This window comes from Aquila chrysaetos, chromosome 25 (assembly GCF_900496995.4).
Source record: "Aquila chrysaetos chrysaetos chromosome 25, bAquChr1.4, whole genome shotgun sequence".
NCBI classification, from domain to species: Eukaryota; Metazoa; Chordata; class Aves; order Accipitriformes; family Accipitridae; genus Aquila; species Aquila chrysaetos.
In genome coordinates, this window is record NC_044028.1 from 14,028,488 (window position 1) to 14,052,000 (window position 23,513).

The 23,513-nt window shown below is 42.8% G+C and overlaps 4 protein-coding genes across 9 annotated transcripts in view; 2 read left to right on the plus strand and 2 right to left on the minus strand.

Moving 5' to 3' along the window:
* Positions 1-5,711, plus strand: part of CARHSP1 (calcium regulated heat stable protein 1) — a 38,155-nt gene extending 32,444 nt beyond the window's left edge. For all 3 annotated transcript variants that reach the window (XM_030002433.1, XM_030002434.1, XM_030002435.1), the window contains one exon: positions 3,927-5,711. In XM_030002433.1, coding sequence (XP_029858293.1) covers positions 3,927-4,089 — 163 coding nt within the window. In that variant the 3' untranslated portion in view covers positions 4,090-5,711. The remainder of the gene's footprint in view (positions 1-3,926) is intronic.
* A 1,379-nt stretch (positions 5,712-7,090) lies between these two features.
* PMM2 (phosphomannomutase 2) lies at positions 7,091-15,435 on the minus strand. Its single transcript, XM_030002431.2, has 8 exons — positions 15,305-15,435; positions 14,746-14,857; positions 13,701-13,777; positions 12,655-12,746; positions 11,827-11,926; positions 10,764-10,839; positions 9,495-9,610; positions 7,091-7,916 (listed from the first exon to the last, which is right to left on the minus strand). Exons 1-8 carry the CDS (start codon positions 15,371-15,373, stop codon positions 7,812-7,814), a joined length of 747 nt encoding a protein of 248 aa, XP_029858291.1. The 5' UTR covers positions 15,374-15,435; the 3' UTR covers positions 7,091-7,811.
* Positions 15,413-17,476, plus strand: TMEM186 (transmembrane protein 186). The gene is made up of 2 exons (XM_030002432.2): positions 15,413-15,525; positions 16,547-17,476. The coding sequence occupies exons 1-2, from the start codon at positions 15,517-15,519 to the stop codon at positions 17,282-17,284; spliced, it is 747 nt and encodes a 248-aa protein (XP_029858292.1). The 5' UTR covers positions 15,413-15,516; the 3' UTR covers positions 17,285-17,476.
* Positions 17,477-19,070: 1,594 nt separating this feature from the next.
* Positions 19,071-23,513, minus strand: part of ABAT (4-aminobutyrate aminotransferase) — a 65,817-nt gene continuing 61,374 nt past the window's right edge. For all 4 annotated transcript variants that reach the window (XM_030002429.2, XM_030002426.1, XM_030002428.1 and 1 more), the window contains exons 15-16: positions 22,539-22,650; positions 19,071-21,292 (exon numbers count right to left, since the gene is read on the minus strand). In XM_030002429.2, coding sequence (XP_029858289.1) covers positions 21,171-21,292; positions 22,539-22,650 — 234 coding nt within the window. In that variant the 3' untranslated portion in view covers positions 19,071-21,170. The remainder of the gene's footprint in view (positions 21,293-22,538; positions 22,651-23,513) is intronic.

Here is a 23,513-nt window from a genome sequence, read left to right on the forward strand (position 1 = left end):
GTAATGCTTAGGGCTGTGCAGGTTTTGAGGTTAATGTAATCTGTTTAGTAGAAGGAACAGGAGTAATTAACCTCATGATTTGAGTGTAAGAAGTCTGGGTCAGCAAATGGTTTGATTTGGTGGTGGTTTTTTTGGTTTGTTGGGGTTTTTTTTGACCCTGTCCAGACCAGGGGCTGTAGATTCTACCCCAAATGGTCATCTAACAAGTGCTGAGGGATGCAGTGGCTTCCAGTGATAGCTGAGAGTGTGTCCTCCAGTCTGGGCTCGTCCCTTTGCTTCTCCTGTCCCTGACTGCAGCCTGTCATATGTTAGGCATACAGTTTCTGTGTGTGTACTGATTCACTTGTTCTTAATTTCTTGGAAAAACAGGACCACTTTGGTTACCAGTACACCTACAACCCCTTTCTTACCAGAACCTATCCTGGTATATATTCATATTTCAATTTTAAACCAAACTCACCCAAAAAACACCCATCTTTTTTAGCACTCAAGCTGTACTTCTTCCACACTTGAAGATTCAAGTGATATCTAATTTATCTCTGTTTTTCAGGAGCTTAAAACCCTGCCTTTGTGTATTGGCACATCTTTGGTTCTTCAGGAGACGGTGTGAATCCACTTTCCTTCTACATTAACCATACCTACTGATACCTCTTGCATATTTCAAATGTTTATTTTGCTAACTGCATCTCATCCTGTTTTACAGCAGCTTTTAAAGAACATGTAAGGTTCCTGTTCATTAAAAAAAAACCTTTCAGCCAAACATGAGATCCCTTCCTGGGCAGGGTATCTGTTTCATTTGATGCCTGCAAAGTGGTGACTCTGAGCTCACCGCTTGCTGTGCGTGTTCATCTTCTGTGCAGGAATCAAAGGCAATACTGGGGGCTGTGGAGTGGGCGGCTGTAATATCAAGAGGAGATGCTGCTTTAGTTCCAGCCTGATGTAACTGCTCTGCCTGTGCTCCCTGAAACACTGTCCGCAGCTGGTCCTGGTGCTCGAGGCCACATGAAGAAACATGTTTCATTATGACTTGTTCCAGTGGCTCAGCTGTACTTGAGTCAGTGTAGACTTTATGCTTCGTCTCGTATTGTCTACGTTCATTATGTCTGAGCTGGGAAATGTTTCTGCTCACTGTGTTTTGCTAGTCCCGTGTTCCTTTGCATGGATGAAAGGTCTGTGCTGTATTGCCTTCCACTGAAAGATGCTACCTTGCTCAGGTGGGACTGCCATCCTGCATGGGTTGTGTTGTGAGTTACTGCTTACAGCAATGTGGTTTTAGCTCAATAGCAACAGGTTTTTTGGCAACAAGGGATCATTCAAGAGATTCAAGTGGGAAAGATTATGTAATTTTTTTACAGGGCATTCCTGTTTTCACCCGTGGTTTGACCCTCTCCTGTGTCTCTTCTTGGGGCTTCATGTCCACTTGTCAGGCTCTGAGACAGTACAAGTAGCATCTTCTCATCCTTGCTTGAAATCCTCTGTTTCAAAGTCAGAGTAAACTGCAGAGAATTTGGTGGCAAATTCCTTTGGCAGTAAAAAAGGTAAACTAATCTCTGCTCCTGAAAGGACAGTACATATTGGGTATGCAACCCCTTCACACCTGAAGAAATCTTAAACCTGTTAGAAATGGGGGAAGTGGAGTATAAATGAAGGCAATCACTGAAGAGGACAGCCACAGCAAGAGTCTAGATGTGGGAGCTTGAGCATAGTCTGTCTGGTGTGATACAGGGCTGGGCTGACAGGTTGGCCTGGAGACTTTGAAAGTAAATAAAGGTCAGTTGGATCGGCCTGCGTGGGGAGGAAAGGGCTGTCAGGTCTGATGAAGGAGGCTTTATCTTTACTTTTCTGTAAATAATTTTTCTGTCTTCAATTTACTGCCATTTTCCCAGGCACTGCTCTGAAGAGTTCAGCTTACGACATGCCCTCTTGGGTTTGATTACCACAGTCACGGGCAGTTGTGGAGTAGGGGTTTAGCCCAGGGAAATAAAGTCTGAAAGACATGTTTCAAGCCACAGGCCTTGGGAATGCCTTTAACTCCTCATAGCAGGTTTTAGATCCATATTTAGATAAAGGAGCATTTTCAATATGATGTTGATACAATCAGTTAGCAAACGATGACTTTGCTTCCAAATTTCCCATGGGAGAAGTTATAATTTATGGGTCAGTTTTAGCTTCCCTTGTACATGCCTGCTTACCCTGTCTCATCCCTGAGTACAGGCTGCTTCTGCTCAGCCACAGCCCGATGCAGCAGCTCCCTGAGCAGCAGTCACGATGCACAAGTCCGAAGGAAGCGGAGGCAGTCCTTGCGAGGGGAAGGGTGGGGCAGAGGCAGTGCAGGAGATGAAGCTGAAGAAGTTTTGCAGAACTGTGGGGAGAAGCAAAATCTGGTGTGAAGTTACAGCTGTAAGGGCCAGTATATTTACGTCCTATCGGTCCTGCTGGTCTTTGCTGCAATAGAAAAGCTGTAACAATAATGGGTCACAAGACGAGAGTGGATACGAAGGGCACTGCTGAAATCTTAGATCCCTGCAATTAACAGAAACATTTGTGGGGTAAAATTCCTTGGTGGTGTGAGTATGCTCTCCCAGTATGCTGTCAGCTAAGGTAAATAACAAACCCAATGGTGTGTGCAGAATTTCTGACCTAGAAGACTTTTTTCTTTTTTTTTTTTTTTTTCCTTGAACCCAAATCTTACCCCCAGTGTAATATGAGTACACAAGCAAGTCATACCAATTAGGCATCCAGTAGAATTTATAATTAGTGTTTATCTGCTCACAAATACAAATGCTCCTGTGAAGCACTGAAAAACCCCCTCAAACAACAAGAAATCTAGAGCCTAGGTTGTCAGAGAAGGGGAACCTGAGCATGGGATTGTGTAGGTATATTTAAAGAAGGGTGAAGTAGCATCCTTTCTACTGTCAGAGAATCACGGTAATGCGGGTTGGAAGGCAACTCTGCCTGTCTTCATTGGTACATGCTGCTATTTTAATTAAAAAGCTCTCATCTTGAACACAGTGGTAGAGGTGAGAAAAGCTGTTACCCTTTGTAGTTCTCTCTTTCATCAGTACATCGTTCTGAACAGAAGGTGACAGTCCTTTTGCTGTTTCCCACTGCTTCCAGATAAGGACTCGCATGCAGCAACAAATGCACGGTGCGGGTCCTCCAGCATCCCATGTCATCATGCTGGTAGAGGCTAGGTAGGAGCGAGTGACTCTTGGAAATCTTCCTAAGTGCTGGATGCTGGAGGAGAGTTTCTGTGGCATAACACATCAGGGTCACAGAACTCTCTTTTTTCACAGCAAGTAATTTTGAAATATTTGACACCGTGTCTTACTTGGGCTTTTTTTTTTTTTTTTAATACCACAGACAAACTGTGTTATGGTGGAGTAACCTAAAGGTAAAATCAATGACTGCAGTAGTACTATACTTCTTTAAAAAAAAACAAAGAAAAAACCCCCAACAACCAAACTTCAAAAGCTTAAGTGAGAGGAGGAGAAAAAAAAAAAAAAGATCAACTTCCTATAGTTTAAAAAACCAAATCCCCAAACGAGGTACCAAACAGTGTCAGCCCTGCCCTCTAGTGCTGCCACCGAGTAAGAGGTTGTTGCATGGTTTACAGCAATGTTGTCCAAGGCCGGGCTCACCTGATTATTTTTTTAAGTTATATTAGATTGTGGATTTTTTTGTTTGTTTTGTTTGTTTGGTTGGTTGTTTTTCTAGGGGGGTCGTGGTGTTTATAGTGTTTTCATAGGGTTTTGCTGCAAGACAACCAAAATCAACCTCAGGCTTTGGTGGATGATGGGGTCTATTTAAAAAACCTTAAGTATCTTGAGCACCTACGATAATCATTACGATAAAAATTTAAATAAGCTGCAAAAGAGTAAGAGTGTCTATGTGATTTATGATTAACCCAAGTGTCCTCTCCACAGTATCGAAGGCGAGTATGTTCCCGTGGCAGGCGACGAGGTCACCTACAAGATGTGCACCATCCCTCCGAAGAACGAGAAGCTTCAGGCGGTGGAGGTGGTGATTACCCATCTAGCTCCTGGAACCAAGCACGAGACCTGGTCGGGGCACGTCGTCAGCTCCTGAGGCGTCCCAGAGGGAGCGTGGCTGCTGCCTGCATGGTCACCGCTCAACAACTGGCTGCAGGGGACCCGTCCTAAGAATATTCTACGTATTGTGTGGGAGGAAATACTGCATTGTCAATAAATCAGACGCAGGCCAAAATTACCATTTTCATAGCTGGCCTGAAAAAAAAAAAAAGGCAATTCAAATGCTAATGAAAAAAATCTAGCGTAATGTGTTTACAAAAAATATATTTTAAAGAGACCTAGTTTGTGTGCTTGGTGGAGGAGGGGAGGTTTGGTTTTGCTTTTATCTTGTGAGCTGATTCTGTGAAATGCCCAGGGGAATCGGGGAGAGATTTGAAAGAGAGCTCTTCTAGCGCAGATGGCCGTAGCAGAGACACGACTCCGAGGCCCTGGAGGTGCGCGAGCACTGCGTTCCCTTGAGCTGCTCTTCTGTAAGGGTTGGAGTACACTTATTGCTGATAACGGTGCCTGAATGCCTTGGCTTGAGAGAGAGAGAGGGGTGTTCATTGCTGTGATTTGTTTTCCTCGTGGAAGGAAGTTCACGAACAGAGCAGCTGCTGCAGGGTGGAAAATCTCCATCTGGTGGTTACGCTCCGATGGCCACGGCTGGGTGCCCTTCAGGTGCATCATTTGCAAATGGCATATCTGCGTATGTGTGGAATATTGTGGTTTTAAAGCCCGGATTGTTTGTGAATTTACTTAGGTGCCTTGATGGTTGATTAGCAACAGATTTTATAGGCCAGTATTAAAAAACAAACAAAACCAAACCAAAATTTAAAAAATTTGCTTCAAGGTAAGTGGTAGAAAGCTGTAGAGTAGTGGATACTTCATAGCCTCTGACTGTGCCTGAATTTAGACAAAGCTGAAGATTACCTTCTTGATTGCGTGTAGTTGAATGTCTGCCATGGTATTTCACTGGGCAGGCACAATAACTGTACTTCTGAAAAGCAAGTTATATGCTATTCAGATGACAGTCTATAAAATACTATGCGAGTTACTTAACAGGCTCAGCTGTCACGGTGAAGTAGATTCTCCAGCTGTTTCCCTGGAAAACTTGCTTGGTAGGATGTGGTATGGTCACCCTTGCCCTGACTCTTCTCTGCCTGCAAGATTTCATGTAGTTGTAGTGCGACTACATTAGTTCTGTTCCTGTTTGCCTTCCACCTTTTTTTCAAATGAAGCATTTTTCTCTTTTATGTTCCTAACAGTGGATTTTTATTGACTTTGCAAATAAAAAAAAGTAAAAAAGATGACATGATACTCTTCTGTTAGTTGTGTGAAACAGTATAACTTCAGTTGCCTATTTGTAGTCTTAACAATAGGCGCTCGCTGTCATGAAATGTCTTAAGACTCTGTCACAGGAGACAATCTGTTCCGAGGTCTGACTGGGAGAGACCACAGGTGTATGGAGGTTAGTAACTGCTGTGATGACTTGTTTTACCTTAGCTGTACCTGTATTACACTATAGTGTACGGTAATGACCAGCCTGTAGTGGGGTTTTGGGGTTTTTGTTTGCTTTTTATTAACCATAAGACTTGTGGCGAACTTAACACTATCCAGTTTGTTGGAGTATCACACGCTGCTTCGTTTACAATAAATGTGACCATTATAATGCTTTAATAGATGTCTTCAGTCTGCTCTCTGCACAGTCGGCATTGAAGATGATTACCATTAGAGACAGAGGAGAATGCACATGCCTTGCATATGCACACCTGTATGATGATATTTAAAAGTTTTTTAAAAAGTGTTGTAACATATTTAGTATTAGCTATTATTTATATTAGCATATAGTAGGGGGAACAGGGAGGTATAGCACAGCCTGGTCATTTGAGCTGAAACTTGGGGGAGGAAGGCCAGAACATCTCAGAAGAGGCTCCCAAGACAGAGCAGCCACTCTTCAAAAATGTTGCAGCAAAGCTTTAGCCGGGCTTCAGGGGACGGGATCCAAGCAGGGGCTGCTGAAGGCAGGAGCAATTGTGCCTGCCCTCTTTGTTTAAACTTGCACTAGAGAAAGTAAGATGGAAGCAAGGGACTAGGCGTTGTGGGTTGCTTTGCTTTGTTTTGTTTTTTCTCCCCTCAGAGAGACAATGTTAGCTTTGCATCTGCTGGCAGGAGAGGCAGAAGATAAACCTTAGCTATTGGCAATGGCTGTGCAAGTCTAACTAGCAAGCTTTTAAGACTTGAATATATGCAGGTATGTGCACACAGATGATTGAAGCTGAAAACAAATCTGGGTTTGGTCTTGCACGGGATGTTTTGCGTAGGTAACTTTCTGCAAATACAGGAAACAACCATGCAGTACAGTAACCAAATAATAGGATACATCACGTGTGTACACACAAAGCAGCAGGTGTGAAAATCTGGCTGTCTTTAAAGAGCCTTCCTGCGCTGCAGATGGTTCTGGTCCAAAGTCTGTTCCCATTAAAATGGTTGAGGCTGAATTACTCTATGGAATTAGGAACACGAGAAGGGTGTTAGAAGGCAAGTTCTGATGCATGAAGGCATCACAGCTCCCCCTCCTTTTTCATAAGCCCTTTTGGGGATTTTGGTTTGTACACAAAGGTTGTATTCTCCCCATTTTTACTGTGTAAGTAAGTGTCACATAAACTTTGAATTGGAAAAATGGAAGTCAATCATTTCTTTGTACAGACAGGCAGCATAAGACAAGTCTGCTTTGCATATTTTATTTGCCAAAATGACAAATTGAAATAGTAATTTTTCATGATAAAATGAGATTTTATTCTCCTTTACTAAATTAAACTGTTCATACACAAGATTACTTTCCTAATGCCAGATGAGAAAAGTAATATTAACAGTTACACTGATTGTCATGCTTCAACTTGAATTTTAATAGCAATGTAGTTTAGGTAATCTTCCTTAGTACTAAAACCTCATCTACCCTTAATGTCTTACCAGGAAAATCAGAAATGTAATTAGTGACAGAAGTACATTTTGCAACCGTGCTCAAGTTGTTTCAATTAATTTGTATAATTTTTTTAAGATTTAAAAACAGTCTGCAAAAAGTGTAGGTACCTTGAAACGTACTGTGCATTGGCACTGCAACTGTACTGAGGAGGTAACTTTAGCACGAGTTGGTCCAGCCTTTCCCGTGGTGGTAGACTCAATGCACCTTCTGACCATCACTGGAACGTGTGTGAGGTCAGGGACTTCTGGCTCAGTTCTACCTTCCCAACCCCAGAAAGAAATAAAACCTGTCTCTTTGATTCATCTTCCAGTTTTAAACAAGAAAATTCCAACTGTCTTACAATTCATGTCTTTATAGCACAACGCAGTATTTTAAAAAAAACAACTCTAAAAAGTTCATCTTATAAATAGCAGCTTCAAAATAAAAACTAGGGATAAAGCCTTGCAGGCTGATTTTGAGACCATAAATCAACTATAGGCAGATTATGCCTCCCCACCCTGGTGTAATTAATTAGCTAAGGAATTTTACTGATGACTTAAAAAACAACCAGCCAAAAGGAGAACAAAGTACTTGTGTAAATGGAAACAGTGAAAGGATGGTGCTAAATAAGCTCCGCTGTATTCCACTGGTCAGCAAGGTTCTCTTCAATTAAAACATTTCTCTTCAGTAATGACTGACCTGCAAAGCACTTGCTATTCATGATCAATTACAAAAAACAATACAGAATGAAGGAAGATGTTTTGAGTTGTTATTAAGCTGTCTTGACTGTTTTGTAAGTGTGAATTCTAAGTCTTTTATTTAAAAAATAGCTCTTCACAGATTCTTCTTGTATCCTGTGGGGATGTGACGCTGTGGCCTTCTGTTCTGGAGTCTGTGAAAATTTCATAGTCATTCCCTCCCTGAAAACAGAAGAGGAAAAAAGCAGAAGAGAATTTAATTTTAACTTAACGTACAGTCACAGTCTTGGGGTGGAAAAGGAAATTACGAAAAGAAGGGGCAGAACATAGTCACGACCAAGATGTCTTCCAGAAAGCTGAAAAACTGCAAACCACCATTTTGAGATTTTGCATAATATGTTTATAGCACACCTGTGCTGAAACTTCTGCTGAATACCACGAACACTTGCATGAGAACTTCCTGACCTGCACATTAGTGTTGGTAATGAAAGAGTAGAACTCCCAGTGTAAGTTTAGCTGTGGTTTTGGTTTTGGATAGCAACCCCGTATTGATTTATAAAATTTGTTTACTTGTTAATATTGGGATGTACAGTTTGTTACAGAACACTATACCAACACATGGTGTTTGTAACTTACTTGCATTATCCTCTTCCTTCTAGCTTGGTTTTCTTCCCTTTTAGTTAAATTATTAAGACTGTTGATCCATTGCTATTGCAGGAGTGTTTTGGCCTTGCTAGCTACTGGTCTGATGTGACATTTGTAACTGGTTTCTAATCACAGGAGAGCAATGAAAGATCCTTTCACAGCTGGCTCAGGAAACAGGCGCTGCCACCCGCATGAGCAGAGATCGCTGAAAGCCGCAGCTTCGCGCACTACAGGAAGCAGTTATCGAATTTTTGTACGTTGTTTGCCACACTGCTTTCCAGTGAGTCAGGAGCAACCCTTGCTACTTCAAAACTCTGAAAATGCTGCACTGCCAATTATAGGGTTTAAAGTCAACTGTCCATAAACTCCATGCCAGAGGGACAGGTGATTACTTTTGCAGCTGGTGTCAAGGGGGGAAAGTCTTTTAATTTAAAGCTTGTCTTTTTCTTATAAAACTTGGCCTTTTTAAGTTCCTAAAGCTATGAAGTTCTTTGTAACTTACAGTTATAAAACCATAAGTTCTTACAAAAACTAAGCCTTTTCTAATAAAACTTAGCCTGACACTGTCCCTTGGCCGTGTTCAGACAGCCTTAATTTCACCCATGTGCTTGCCGTTGCCCTCAGTAGCTCTAGTTAGGTCTCTGCTCAGTATTTTCAAAAGCCTCTCAATCACCCTGCAGAGTTGTTAGCTCTTCCCAATAACTAGGGACAGGGATTACATACAATTTCAGTTCTTCTGTGTGGAGACAGAGTGGTTAGCCAAAGGAACAGTATTAAATGCAATGGAAAACAAATACATTTAATAAACACCAGCCAACAAGAAGCGTCCATCTACAATAACCAAACAGGACAATCAGTTTTACATCGTTGTGTCACCTAGGTTTTTAACAAAATTACAGATGTTCAATTTAAAAACATACTCTATTAAGTCTGTCAAGAACACTGTGTTCACTTCAGGAAAGAGAAGAAAAAATTCTATGCTCACAGCTATCTCCCAGCACTATGCTGAGCAGTATTGCACAGCTAGTTAAACACGGACACGTATTTATATTCTGACTTCAGTTCTTGTCAGGCATAAGGCAATTGGTTAGAACCTACAGTGCTTGTGGTTTAAAAGAGAAGCTCTGAAATGTATATACAGAACAATATACTCACTGGCATAGTCTTATCTCCAAAGAAGTAAATCGTCTTGTATCCATCATTGGCAATGATTCCTAAGCAGTACCTCTTATCCCAGCCATCTGGGAACACATCGAAGCTTATTTGGCCTCCTAGGATAGACATGAACCAAGTGAACTTTGTTTTATTATAAGAACACATTTCTGAGGGGAGAGTAAGTGAGAAAAACTAAACTGGGTAAGACTGTTGGTAGAGGGAGCTTTGCAGAAGTCACAGAAATGTTATGAGATGCTGGAGTTAAGTCTTAAAAGTACAGAAAGTGTTTTATAGGGCATCAGTTACTACAGTTGTGATTTACCGATTATTATTTACCCATTAAACAAATATGAAAGTCGTAGAATGTTCTCAAATGCTGACTGCTCTCAAACTGAACCTTTTTTAAAAATTACATTTAATCTTTTTACTTTTAGAAAGAAGCTACATGAATGAATACAGCCATTGGTGTATGTACAGCCATAAAGTCTTATGCAAAAGAATTTCTAAAGCTTTCAGAATAGAAAAAGGAGGAAATTAGCCTTTTTAACACAGCCTAAGAGGACAACTGTTCCAGTTCAAAATGCCTGGATTTTACCAATACATAAAAGCGCGATTCCCAGTTGAAGCGGGTATCAAAAAGGTATTTACAACATGCTGTAGGAGAGCTATATTGCAGTTCATTTCTATTCAGTGTTTCAATACCACAGCACTGATCGCAACCATACTTTTTTATAATTCTGAAAAGTAATAAAAGGCAAGAACGTGGTAGTATATTGGGGGAAAGAGGAAAAAAAAAGCATGGAAAATCAATTCCCCCTTATTATTGCTTTTCTCTTTAAGCTTGCGCTTGCTTTTGGATTGCTCTCCTTCCTCCCACACAATGCAGCTACAGAGCTGAAGAACCAAGGGCTACTGGAACATTACTGATGTAGTATTTCTGATCAAAATTGGTTCGCAGAAACAACTCTGACTAATCAGAAGCATGTAATATGTTTCAAAATGAGCAATCAGTCACGTAACTGACATTAAAAGACAATGAACTGATGACAAGCAATGAAGTTCTCTTTGTTGATGGATTTCAATTAAAATGTACCAAATGAAAGCCCAAGAGGAAAAAGAGGCTTAGTCTTGCATGCAATGCCTGCAACCACCCCCAGAAAGCTAACTGTTACACAGATGAGATAGGATACGCCACAGCCATAAGAGGATATGATTTAAGTGAAATTTAAATTAAATGAGGTTTTAAATGAAATTCTTTTTATCTGATACCTATAGAAAATGTGAGGCCTTTTCCTGCAAATTCTCTTCGTAAATCAGCTACAAATTTCTCTCTTATATGTTCCTTCTGTTAAAAAAAACCAAAAAACCAAAACCAAAACAAAACCAAACATCAGTTACGTGCTGTGTTAAGTCATCAATAAAAAAATAACCCAAAAACCCACCCCCAAAATATCCAAAGATCTGAGTACCAGGACTAGTGTGATATAGCTACATTTTATTATTACTGAAAGCATGCTGAGAATATTTCCACTTCAATCTGTTACCAATTTGTAAAAAATGAGAGCAAAACCTTACATGCATGCTGTGATACTTACTTGCTTTTCTATCTGAAAATCTTAGAATACTAAGGAAGTACGCTCAACTCCCGGTAAAATTCAGCTTTACAAATGGGGAGACTGAGGCATAGGGAGAGTCTCAAAACTGGTACTAATCTTCTGACGCCATATACTCCAAAAAGGGTATCTTCAGAATGCCTTGGGCTTAAGATATTTTTCAGCATCCATTAACTGAGACACAGGCAAAGACTGCTTTTGAGGAATTAGATTTCAGGTTTTGTATCAGGTCAGAAACAGTTGTTATTGGTGTAGCAGGGAACAGAACTCTGATACCATGGCTCAGGTTCATTTCAGCCTCACACATTTAGCTGTGTACAAAGGAAAATAAATGGTGAATAGTTTGACTTCAGCTTTTAAATTCTGCTTTAAAGAGATGATGTCAAAAGAAGGAATAGTTTTATTGATTTGAATGCATATAGGCTGGTATACTAAAGAAAGAGCACTCCAAAGAAGTATGGTTTTATCTATGACAGTGCTTTTCAGGAAAAGAAACGTAAGCCGAACCCATCCCTTCTGCAAGTAATCATTGTTAACTATTGCAACGAGAAACCCTATTGTGCATTTCCTGAAGTCTGAACGAAGAAGTTAATTAAACCACATGGAAAGGATTAAAATGAAAAAAATTTCACAGTGTTTAAAAGCTTTTTAAAAATCATAACCTGGCCATAACTGCCTCTTCCAGAAGAGCTGGATATTTTTCAAGAGTTGCAACTCACTTTATCAAGTTCATAGAACTCGATTCGTTCTTCCTGGCTGCAGCTTCGTCCAATGGGGGACACATTTAACATGCCGTTTCGGAACTCAATAAAAGTGCCCCTGAAAAAGAATTGATTAGCGAGACAGAAAATAGATGAAAAATTGTTCAAAATACTGAATATCACAATGAACTTCCGTTTAATTCTGAAGACAATGGGAATCAGGTGTCTCCTTCAGCCTCTCCTTGTGTTCATAAAACCCCCAAACATGTAGGAACCAATACCTCTGGCATCAAGGAGTCTTTTGGACTTTTATTTGCATCTGGCAACCTCAACATCATTCTTACTGACTTTATAAGTATGATTTCGTTTTAAAAATATGACTGGAGCATCCTGCCAACCCAATTCTCAGACCCCGACAGGCCAGTCTCTCAGCTTTGGGGTGAAGCGGCAAAATTTAGAGCAATCTTGGCAGTGTTTCTGTCTATCCTCACATACGGTACGTATTAGTCAGCTGCACCCTGACATGTCGCATAGAGCTGATCTTACTGCACACTTCTAATTTCTGGAAAACATTATGCTGCCGAATTCCAAACATGCCAAGGAAATGCTCCTACTTTGAAATTGAACTTTCTTCCCTCTTAAATAAAAATGCTGAATCAGTATTTCAAATCCTATGCTCCAGCTGGGATCTTGTCTTTGTACGCATGGATTGAGCTCTGTTTCACGTATACAGTGTTCCTAAAACACAAAGTATTCATTTTTTGCTGAGCAGCCTGCTTTACATATTGATGCTCAACACTGTAACATGGAGAATATGGTGACACTGAGATGTGTGTATGCACATACCTTTTCTTTGGCAGTTTAATCTTCGCAATATAACTCAGGCAGTAGTTGATTAGATCTTGAAGTATGTCCTCACCCAGGTGACCCTGAATGTTCTAACAAAATAAATACCATTGAACCAAGAGTCCAGAATTTGAGATTCTAGAAACAAGTTGCATGGAAAATGCAGACATTGGATAATCGGGCATGGTTAATACCACAAAGAAACATGCCTTCCATAAGTAACTCTCAGTTGATGCACACAGGGTATTAACTAAAGGCTCTCATTTTTCTTTTTACTTTGTTTCTTTTAAACCAAACCACCAAACTCTCATTTAATGTACTCCCTACTAGTACCTGCTTTAGAAGGAAAGAGTGGGGGCCAAAGACTGCAGACCTAAACAAAAAGTTGCAGTTAATGTCTACAGTAGCCAAGCATGAAGAAATGGAGATGTTACTGCAGTAAATTGGAAACCACTGCTCAAGTTGGCAATTTCAGCCAGGATCTCTTTTAAATTTTTCATCTCCGTTACTTATGTTGAACCCATGAAGGTGATTAGGGTATCTAGAATCAGATGTACGTTTATATTAATTTAGAGTATTTACCTTCTAGTTTATGCAACGTATCAGAATGTGCACTCTGAATTAACACTAAAAAGCAGCTACAAGAGAGCTACAAGAAACTTTCTGAACCCTAAGGCCCAACAGGCATCAGCTATGAAAAGCCGTATTCCATAGGACCTCCAGGAGCAGAGGGCTTGGGCACATTTCCTACAGATAAGCAGAGGGAAAGGCTGTTCCAGGATTTTCACTGTTCTTATTTAATCAGGCGCTCCAGACTCCAATAGCTTTAGTTTGGAGAATACCCCAAGGAATAAAGCTTAAGGTGAAGATTGCCATTACATGAATCAGAGCGCCAAATGAACGATCTGTTACAGAAGTAACACATGAAAATAGCAGCAATTTTGGCCTTAGTTAGAAGGGTGATTGCAGAGGACTGCACTGTAGCAACAAAGCAAAATCTTGTTTAGAAAATTTCTCTTTCACTTTACTGGAAATGTCACACTTACCTGCTTGCTCAAGAATTTCCCATCTTTGTATGCTACAAGACCATTTTCTGGAAAAACGTAGTCAAATTTTTCAACCACTACAACCAAACAAAAAGACAGTAACTTGTAACTTCCCCTGTACGTTTAATGCAGAATTGTCTTACACATTAAATAGGTTAAAATACAGCAAACATTAGATCATAAAGCATGAAAGATTCAGCAGCGTAACATCGAGCACAAGATCAAAACCACTCTCATTTCTCTCCAAGGTTAACATACACCTCAAATCACATGGAATCTTTCAGTTAGGTTACCTGTACTTTTGCTTAAAGGCTCTTCCTCTCCTGCAAGCATTAAATGTAAGGGAGTGACTGAACACCTCAAATCTGCCAAAAACCTGGCACAAGGCTTGGCTAGAGAGCAAATCAAATACTACCATTTTAGGTTTGTTTTCTCAGCATTGCTAATCTACGGTAGATGTCCGAGAGTTGTGAGAATCTTACTACAATGCAAGATGATACGGCTTACTGGAGACCACTTGTAAGCCAAACAAATTCTGAGTTATTTGGGCGTTAAGGAAGGCTACCTGTGGCACCAATTCAGTAAAGACCATTAAAGATAGTCTTTTATAGAGAAAAGGAAATGCCGCTCAAAGGACTAAAGCAGGGATCCATCTTTGCATCGTAACCCCACAGTTAACAACATCAGATCCTTCAGGGATGCGCTCGACAACGGAGCGGCTTGCACACGTATACGTAAGGTACATAATTCCACTGTAAAAGGACAATGTTAAAACGCCCTGCAAGGTACTGTCACAAACTCAGGGTTTTGCCATTAGTAACGATCCCTTAATAAGACACTGAGATATCTGTAAAATGCAAACACAGGTTGCAGTTTCTGAATGCCTGTAAATGGTTCTTCACAGACTGAGTGCAGCACGACAAAACCAGGAAAAACGCTAAAAGCAAGGAAGGAGGAGAATGAATGGGGTTTAACCTACGTTTAACCTTCACAACTTCCTTGCAGGCCACTCGGCGCAAGGGATTGCATCAGTCGCCATCCTTACCGTCATCGCCAAGCTGCTCCTTGATCTTTTCGAAGTCTGAACCACCCACGACTCCAACTTTCACCTTCTGGCGCAACTTCTGCAGAAACGCGGCCATCTCCGCTGTGATTTTCTGGGATCCAAAACGAAATTATTAGATTTGTCAGCATTCTTATCATGAGACCGGCTTCTCTACTTCGCGGTAATTATTAAAGCCCAGCAACACGGTGCGGATCTTTAGGAAGAAGGGAGGGATTTTTTTTTTTTTTTTTTTTTTTTTTTTTTTTTTTTTTTGCCTTAAACGGCAAGGTAAGTTGCCCGCGGGGCATCGGGGAAGCGGACGCAGAGCCCGACGTGCGCACACGTTGTGCTGTTCGCTCGGGGCTGAGCGCCCTTAAATGAAAGCCCGTGCCCGTTCGGTGCCGAAGCGCTGCCCGTGCCGAAGCCCGGCCCGGCGGCACCGACGAAGCGCCGCCGGCCGGGAGCCCAGCCCGTGCCCCGGCACCTCCGACGGCCGCCGGGCCGGGCGAAGCCCGGAGGGAGGGAGGGAGGGAGGGAAGGGGGCCGCGGCGGGACTCGCCTGGCGCGGGGCGGTGAGGGTGCCGTCCACGTCGAAGAGGCAGAGCGCGGCGGGCTGCGGCGCCGCCATAGCGACCGGCCGGGCCAGCGGAGCCGGCGCCGCGGGGGCCGCCGGGAAGCGGGGGGGGCGCCGCCCCCTCCCGCCCTGCCGCGCGGCGGAGGGAGGGAGGGAAGGGAGGCGGCGGCGCAGCCGCGCTCTCGGACGGCGGAGCCATGGCCGCGGTGAGGGCAGCGGGCCGCGGCTCCGGGGCGGGCTCCGCCGCCGGGGAGGGGAGAGGGGCTGCCCTGCCGTTCCGTTCCCCGTTCCGTTCCGTTCCGTTCCCTTCGGCCGGGCGCGGGGTGAGCGGTACCGCCGTGAGGCGCCGGCAGCGCGTCTCGGCCGCGAGCGGCTGCGGCCGCCTCAGGGGCGGCGCGGGACGGGGCGGGAGCACGGGGGGCGTCCGCGCGCGGCGCCTAACGGCCGAGCAGCGGCGGCGGGGCCGGGCCGGGCCGGGAAGGGAAGGGAAGGGAAGGGAAGGGAAGGGGGGCGGGCGGGCCGCCCCCGCGGGAGCCACGGGGCCCGGGCCCGGCGGCGGAGGGCCGGGGGAAGCAGCGTTAATGTGCCCGCGAGGTCTGCCGCTGCCCGCCCCGGGGGGCGGGTTCCCGAGCGGCGGCGTCCCGCGGTCCGGGCCCGTGAGCGCTGCTGTCCGCCCCGCCACGCGTCCTCGGGCGGGCACGGGCGGCAGCGCGGCGGTTCCCGCCCTGCCCTCCGCCTGCGGCTGCCCCGCGCGTCCCCGGGGCCTGGCCCTTCCCTCGGCGTTGCTCGTGCTCTCCCCCCCCCCATCGTGCTTAGCCCGCTTTTGTGTGTTTCCCTAAGGTTGTTATTGACGTGGTTATTTCACTGATTTCGCGGGCTAGCAGCCCCAGGTCCTCAGACGCTCTTTGCTTAGAAGCATCCCGTCCTGACGGTGCTTTCACGTTGACGTTGCTCAAAGAAAGAGGCAGGCAGGGGATGCCACGGGGCATTAGTTCAGTGAGCTAACCGTGGTTCAGGTGTGTTATCAAAAGTATTTTCCCTCTTCATCTGCAGGCAGGGATGCAAGCATGAATACCAGTTTCCTAGCGTAGCACTGAAGTATTAGTTTACAGCGAGCTGGGGCTTAAGCTTACTGTCTTTAAGTGCCTGAGGAACAGATTCTGAGCTAAATGCGATTCGGTTATAAAGACGACTCAAACGATGACCTGTGGGAATATTTCCTTATAGGCTAGGCTCTGCAGAATTAGGACTAAAGTCTGCGTGGCACCGTCTTTTGGGAGATGTGCACAAAATGGGCTCTGGACAAGGTCATGGAAGAAGGAAGATGCTCGCCCACCGTGTTTTTTTGGTACGTGGGAGTGTTTGCAGTCACAAAACCAGCGAGTTAATGGTGGTCTTAATTATCTTGGGAGACAGCGAGAGCCACCTGTGCGTCTGTGCCATTCAGCCCCTGCTGCTGTGGTCCGACAGAAGGCTGTGGATGTGAAAACAGAAGAGTTCAAACTGGTCTACAGGTTTCCAGGGATTAAGTACTGCAGGGTGCTCTCCAGACTGAAGCTGTTACAGACTGCCACCACCATGGTCATGCTGCCTCCCGTCTGCTACCTCTATCTGCAAGACCAGGTTTCTCAGAATATCCTCATATATACAACTGGCATTGCGTTCTTTGCTGGTGCAATGTTGTATGGTATGAGCTACTTTTTCAGACGAATTATTGGATTCATCTACTTAAATGAAACTGGCCGTACCGTCAGAGTGGCCCACTTGACGTTCTGGGGAAAACGGAATGACATTTACTGTCCCATAGAGGCAGTGATGACTTTGGATGAAGTTGGAGATAGCAAGGAGGAGCTACTTCTCCAGTTCAAACGGTATAATAGTACAGATATTTTATATTTTACTATTAAGTTTGGCCAGATTGTAGACAGACAGAAGTTTACTCAAATATTTGGAAAACTTGAGTGATACAGCAGCTAATTTCCAGTGGTTTTCCTTGTTGCATGTTCATTGTGCTTATTCTTCTGTGAAGTTTAATTGGTTTACCAAACTGACATACTTCAGTCATTTTCCTATGCAAAGCCTGTTGGTAAGTGCACTCAGTGTAGAAAGTAGAAATGGTAAAGAACAATCCACTGGATTAAATGTCTTTGCAGCTTGTTTAAGGTGTGAGCAGTGTCTCTTCCGTGTCAGATACAGTGATGTGCATAGTGCACTGTCACCAGCAGTTCTCAGTCTAAACTGTCCTACCTGGAACGTGCGGTAGGCCGAATGACTGGTGCTGACCCTGACTGTTTCAGCTGGCCTCTTAGGTTGTTTTGAAACAGGAAAAACTCTTGAAGTGAGATGCAGTAACTCTGCCAGAGCATCCTCACTTGAAATTCAGTCTTTTAGCGAAATTGAGGTTGACTGGGAAACCTCTTGAAATTGAAACTTGTCTCATATATACATACATACATATGATAAATAAGGCTCATGCATTAATGCAATTGAGGTAACTGGAAAGAGCGGTATATAATGCTGTATAAGGAGAGTGGGGTCTCTTGGCATGGTCTTCCAGGATGTGAACATAACTGGGCAAAACAAGGGTGCATGGTGCCAAGACACGTTGCCAGTTCAGCCGTAAGGGTAAGTTAAAGACTGGGACAGCATTTTGGGAACCTCTTGCAGAAACTGCTTTCCCGTTGGAAAAAACACACCTAAACTATGGTGCTGTGAATTACAGGGACAGTCTGTGATCCTTTGTTCAGTTTGGATCCTAATGATCATCTGAAAATTTGGAACTACTTGTCCTTCTTCGCGTATATTCACGTTTGTGGTTTTTTTGTATGTATGAATGATGTTTAATCGATACTGTCACACTTTGAGTTGCAAAAATTTCAGTAAATGTTACCAAAAGTATCTTGGACTATGTGAATCAAGCAGTCTTCTGTGAAGAATACCATATAGCCTGGGAAACAAGTCATCTGTATCCCTTGATGTGTTTCCTGATTTGGGCATATTTTAACATCAAAAGCTCTGTTGCCAAATACCCTTTCCAATCCCTATTCCCCCAATTTGGGCTTAGCTAAATTGAAAAGAAAAAAAGGTAAGACAAACACCTAAAAGCTACATTGAATTAAGGCTGAAAATAGGGCTGATCACCCCTGCATCTGTGTCCGTGAAGGACAGCGGTCTTATTCTGTGGTGTTGGTATGATTTCTCATTTTCCAAAACCTCAGCAGAAACGAGGAGCAGGATTTAAACTCGAGAAAGAATCAAACCTGATCACTTGTAACATGTAAAACTTTTTGTGAGTTGTCAGAAGCAAGTGAACTCCTTCCGCTGCTCTTCTAGCTGTTACTTCATTTGAAACTGGCAAATAAACTGACCCGCACCAATAGAGAAATTTGGAGTACTCTTTTCTCTCTTTCTTCCTCACACGTATTGAAACCTCTGTCTCTTGGTGGCTCAGCAGATGCAGGTAAGTAAAACTGCCCTTTAAGTGCACAGGCTAACCCTGATTTACTATTTATTTGTGTTGAACTTTTCCTAATGGGGGCTCCATTATTTTAAATTTTGGCTGATACTGTGTGGTACAGCAATATCAAAAGGAAAAGAGAAATGGTCCTTGGCTTAAAGACCATGGCAGCAAAATACACTGTATGCATACACTGTGGTTTTTGGAGGCTGATCTTCATAAGAATATATTTAATATGCACTAATGATTCAGTTTAGGCATGTACTAGGTATAAAATAAAAACCCCTGGAGAAGTTCAATTATAAATATTTTATTTAAGAATACTGATTACACATGAGATGTCATTTGTTATGAATCTGTGTGCAGTTACTAGTTACACCATGAAGTGTAGTTAAGTATTTGTTTAAACATTTATTTGGCACTGTCCACAGTATGCTGTAAACAATATTAACTTTATATGCTTCAGCTGCAGTGCTTTCTATGTATTCTCTAAGATGATTTCATCAACATGTTGTACACAATTATACAGTTACTGAGTGTCAGTAAAAATTATAAAAACACCTAGAGTATTCATAATAAAAGTGAAGATGTGGTAAGACTTCAAATTACTGGACCTTTGCTTCTGTAAAAGTACAAGACTTGCTAGAGACATTTACTAAAACTACTGCACTGATATGTCGAACAAACTAATTCCCAAAATGCTGTCAAATACAGTTCTCGGTTTGACTTTCTTCTTGCTGATAATATGCTTACAAGGACAGTGATGACAATGAGGTTTTGTTGACCACCAATTTACCAGCCCCCAGATTTCTGCAACCTCTGTTCAAAAACCTGCTCAGGTTCTGACCAGCTGGTACCAGAATTCTGGTTTCTGCAGAGAGGCCTACAGAAATCCCATTATTTTCAAGCTAGCAGAAGTGAGTGTACTTGAGCTTCCCAATACCAGCACTCAAAAAATAAAATGGGAAAACCATGATCAACACTTCTCAAAGCAGGTAAGAAACCTTTCATATTTTGGTAGCCGTATTAAACAAGTAAATCTTTTAACTCCTCTGTCTCTTATTATGTACTTAAAAATTGTGGTCAGATCTTAATAGGGCAACTATAAAGTCCACTGTGGTCCTTTTTTTTTGGTGCACAACATGATGTTAAACTTAGCAAAATCCAGATGCTTGCTAGCCAAGAAAAAAAAAAAAAAAAAAAAGGCACCAGACCTAGTTCAAGTCAGCCTTAAGCAAAGAGTACATAGTAAAGAGACTTCCAAATCAATTCTTTGAAGAAAAACAAATTAATGAACTGTTGACACTTTTTGATCCCTGTGGCTTTCTAGAAGACCTCTGAAGTATCAATGACTTAGAATAAACTATTAGAACAAAAATAGAATTACTTTGCATTATAAATGTGCAATTAGGACTAGGCCTTCACTGTAGTGGCTCTGATGTCAGGGAATGGCTAAGATCAAGCAGTTCTGCGGTAGTTTTACAAAATACCTCAAGTATTCATGTAGAACTTGTAATAGATAAATTAATGGCTATTGTGTGTTATGGGCAAACAGTAAGATAATCTCAAATCATTCTAGATTGCTGACAGAGGTGGCCATAATGTGCTTCACATGATTCTGTAAGCTTTGTCAAATTACATACTTCAGGGTATAGTTTTCTCTGTACAAGTCTGATTGATTGTAAGAGAAGTCAAAAGTTTTAAAATCCAGGATGAGGAAAAAAGTACAAGTACTTCAGTTCCACTTACAGCGCTGCACATGTGGCTGAGTGCATTAGTGCCTCTGAAGCAGTATGTGTAGGCTGAAGGCTGGGCACAGAGTAGCTGATGGCATCCTGATCCAGTTGGTGTGGCAGATGTCTGTATTCAGGGGAATAAAGCTGGAAATTACTCTGTAAAATACTGTACTTGGCAGTGGTGGAAAGCAGAGCTTTCCTTGAAACACTGATTTTATTCCAGCTACCGTTAGAGAATGGCACTTTCTGTATGACAGGCGTGTGGCTTTTAAGTGTTACGCCATACTTGTTGCTGCTTCTGGACACAAGAGTAAATCTACTGGGATTACCCGTGAAAACGGACTGTACCAGGTCGCATTTAGACAATCGGATAGGGCCGCGAATGTAGAGAGGACGGCAGTTAGTATGACCCAAGCCAGAAGATGGAGGGCCACAGCTTCTACAAATGCACAGTGTGGGACAGTTGCATGTACCTGCTGGTGACCAGTACCAACGCTCTGCCTGGATCGAGATTGCATGGAGCAGCTTGCCTTGGGCAGGATTACAGACAGAACACAAACCTTAGTTTATGACTTTACACTTATCTTGTAAGTAGAGAAGACATGAATTAATGCAAACTAATTTCATAATCAGCGGTTCAGTGCGAGGGAACTGCTTTTTACTTGAAGTTTGCTAAGATGTCACTGAAAATGTTCAGAAAGAGGTGCGCATGATGATCCTTGAAGATCAGCGTGGGACGAAAACGAATTGATCTGTCGCCACAGCCTCCCAGCACAACACCTAAAACAAGAACAGAAGAGGTCCTCTAGTCATTTCCATCTTCGCCAAATACCGAGAAGATGCAAATCTCTGAATGAGGTTCACCTCACTGTGGAGGGCCAACAAGCTCCCCAAATCACTGCTAACCACACAATGATACAGCACCCAGTCAGTGGTGCAAAGGGGCCTCAAGCTTCCCAGCAACTCAGAAGAACACTGCGGGTGCCTGTAGCTGTTCTGTAAAACACTTGGGAGTGTTGGGACTAATCCCAGCCTCAGTGGAAAGACTCCATCCAGCACAGAGCTCAAACGGCATCTGAAACTTCAAAGCTGCAATACTCCACTGGTTAAGTACCTCAATGCCAGAACAAGACACAGTAGGTTTCTTTGCAATTTTGTTTTTAAACTACTTAATTGATTTTTAACTTCTTGTAATTAAAAACTAATTCTTTGAAACTTTTGTGGACAACAAAAATCCATACCATGGAGCTGAGCTTACCTTGCCTATAAGAGTAGCCTTGGTTTACCATGAAACAAACTGCTTGCTTTCTCTCCCTGCTGGCTTAGTTTCCAAGAACAAAAAAATACCAGTCTTTTACACTCTAAAATTTTGGCTTCACAGTAGTTTAGATGCATCATGCCTGCTTCTTTCAAGAGATATAAGTAACAGCAAAAACTGACAGCAGCAAACCCAGGACCCACACACAGTTAAATTCAAAGAGAATGTTAGGCTTCAGATCCTGAGGTTCCCCTCCTGATACCGGGGCTTGTCTACAGCTGGGTAAGAGTTCTGTAGTAAAAGAGGGATGTAGTTGTAGATCTGTGCCCATTTTAGGCAACTCATATTTCCTTATTAGGTATTCCATAAAACTCATAGTTTTTCTCCCTATGTTTTCCTGAGTGACAGTTACATTAACTTCTAATTTTCCTGATCTGTTTCTAGAAGTAAGCCATGCCTAGGTGCACCTAAGGTCACTGCAAAAGAATATGAAAGTGATGTCACAAAACCTCATGCCCTACGTAGATCTCTTCCAGCAACGTTAGACCTATAGAGAAAGGTAAACATATATACCATGCTATGGACTGGTCCGATGTCTCTGAAAATACTTGTATTTCCAGAAATATCGAAATACAGCTTTGTTCATAACTTCACTTGGGTCCTCTGATAGTGTAGTACACATACACCATACGAAAAAGGAAGGTTTAAAGCATTACATATGCTACAGTTTGTCATCTGAAGCTAATCCACACACAGAGACTTTCTTACCTTTGTTTCTGGCTATTGTAATTAACTTGTTTCTAGTTGCATCATTTGGAGTGTCAAACGAACAGAATGTTCCTCTTCCTCTCACTCTGCTGATAAGATGGGGGTAACGAGCCTGCAAAGAGAGGTGAGGAAGTATCCATGGTGGCAGCTGCTGTGACAGAGGGCACCTGGTGGCAAGCTCTGCTCTTCCAGGCACTCTGCCACATGGAAACCCTGCTGCCGCCTCCGTTCCGGTGGAGTGGAGCCACTGCACAGGCTGGATTTCTCACGAAACCTCGTGTCCTGTTCGCCCCTTTCTGACAAAGGTCTGAGCAGCCATAGACTGCAGAGCCCAACAGCAGGCAGGTTCTCTCCTCGCAAAGCAGATGAACATCTGAGCAGGAGGTGAGAATGAATTTGCACCCCTGAGCTGGGTAAAGTAAAATCTTACTTCGAGCCTCCTGAAGTGAGTGTAAAGCACCTTGCATCTAAAACACACTCCAGGAAAACGTGAGCATAAATAATCTGGAATGGGGCTAGAAACCAGCTCATTCTTACGCTGCACTAAGACGCTTGCTAGTAGTATCTGCTTCACTTACTGTCAGTTACAATCCTCATCTTTTATAAGAGTAAATTTCTTTAGATAGTACTAGTTGTATTCTGGCCCTCCAAAGTGTGAAGATTATAATTTTTTGTGTTCTCCTGCTGGCTATGCCTTGAAGTTGTGGAGAGAGCAGAGACTGTATTTGGGTTTATTCTGCGCATAATGCCTTTTGAAAGGCGAAAGCTGCAAGCCTACCCTTAAATGCCTATCTGATTTTCCTTCTCATGTGGGGCTGCATAGTTGAAGCTGTGAGGAATTTCCCTTAGTCAAGGGAAGGAAAGCTACAATTTTCTCGTTTCAACAGCCCAATGGAATTGTAGCAAAATATGAAGGCACTTTCCTTTAAAAAGAACTTTTGGGACAATGAAATGCTAGCTGCTTGTGATAACAGA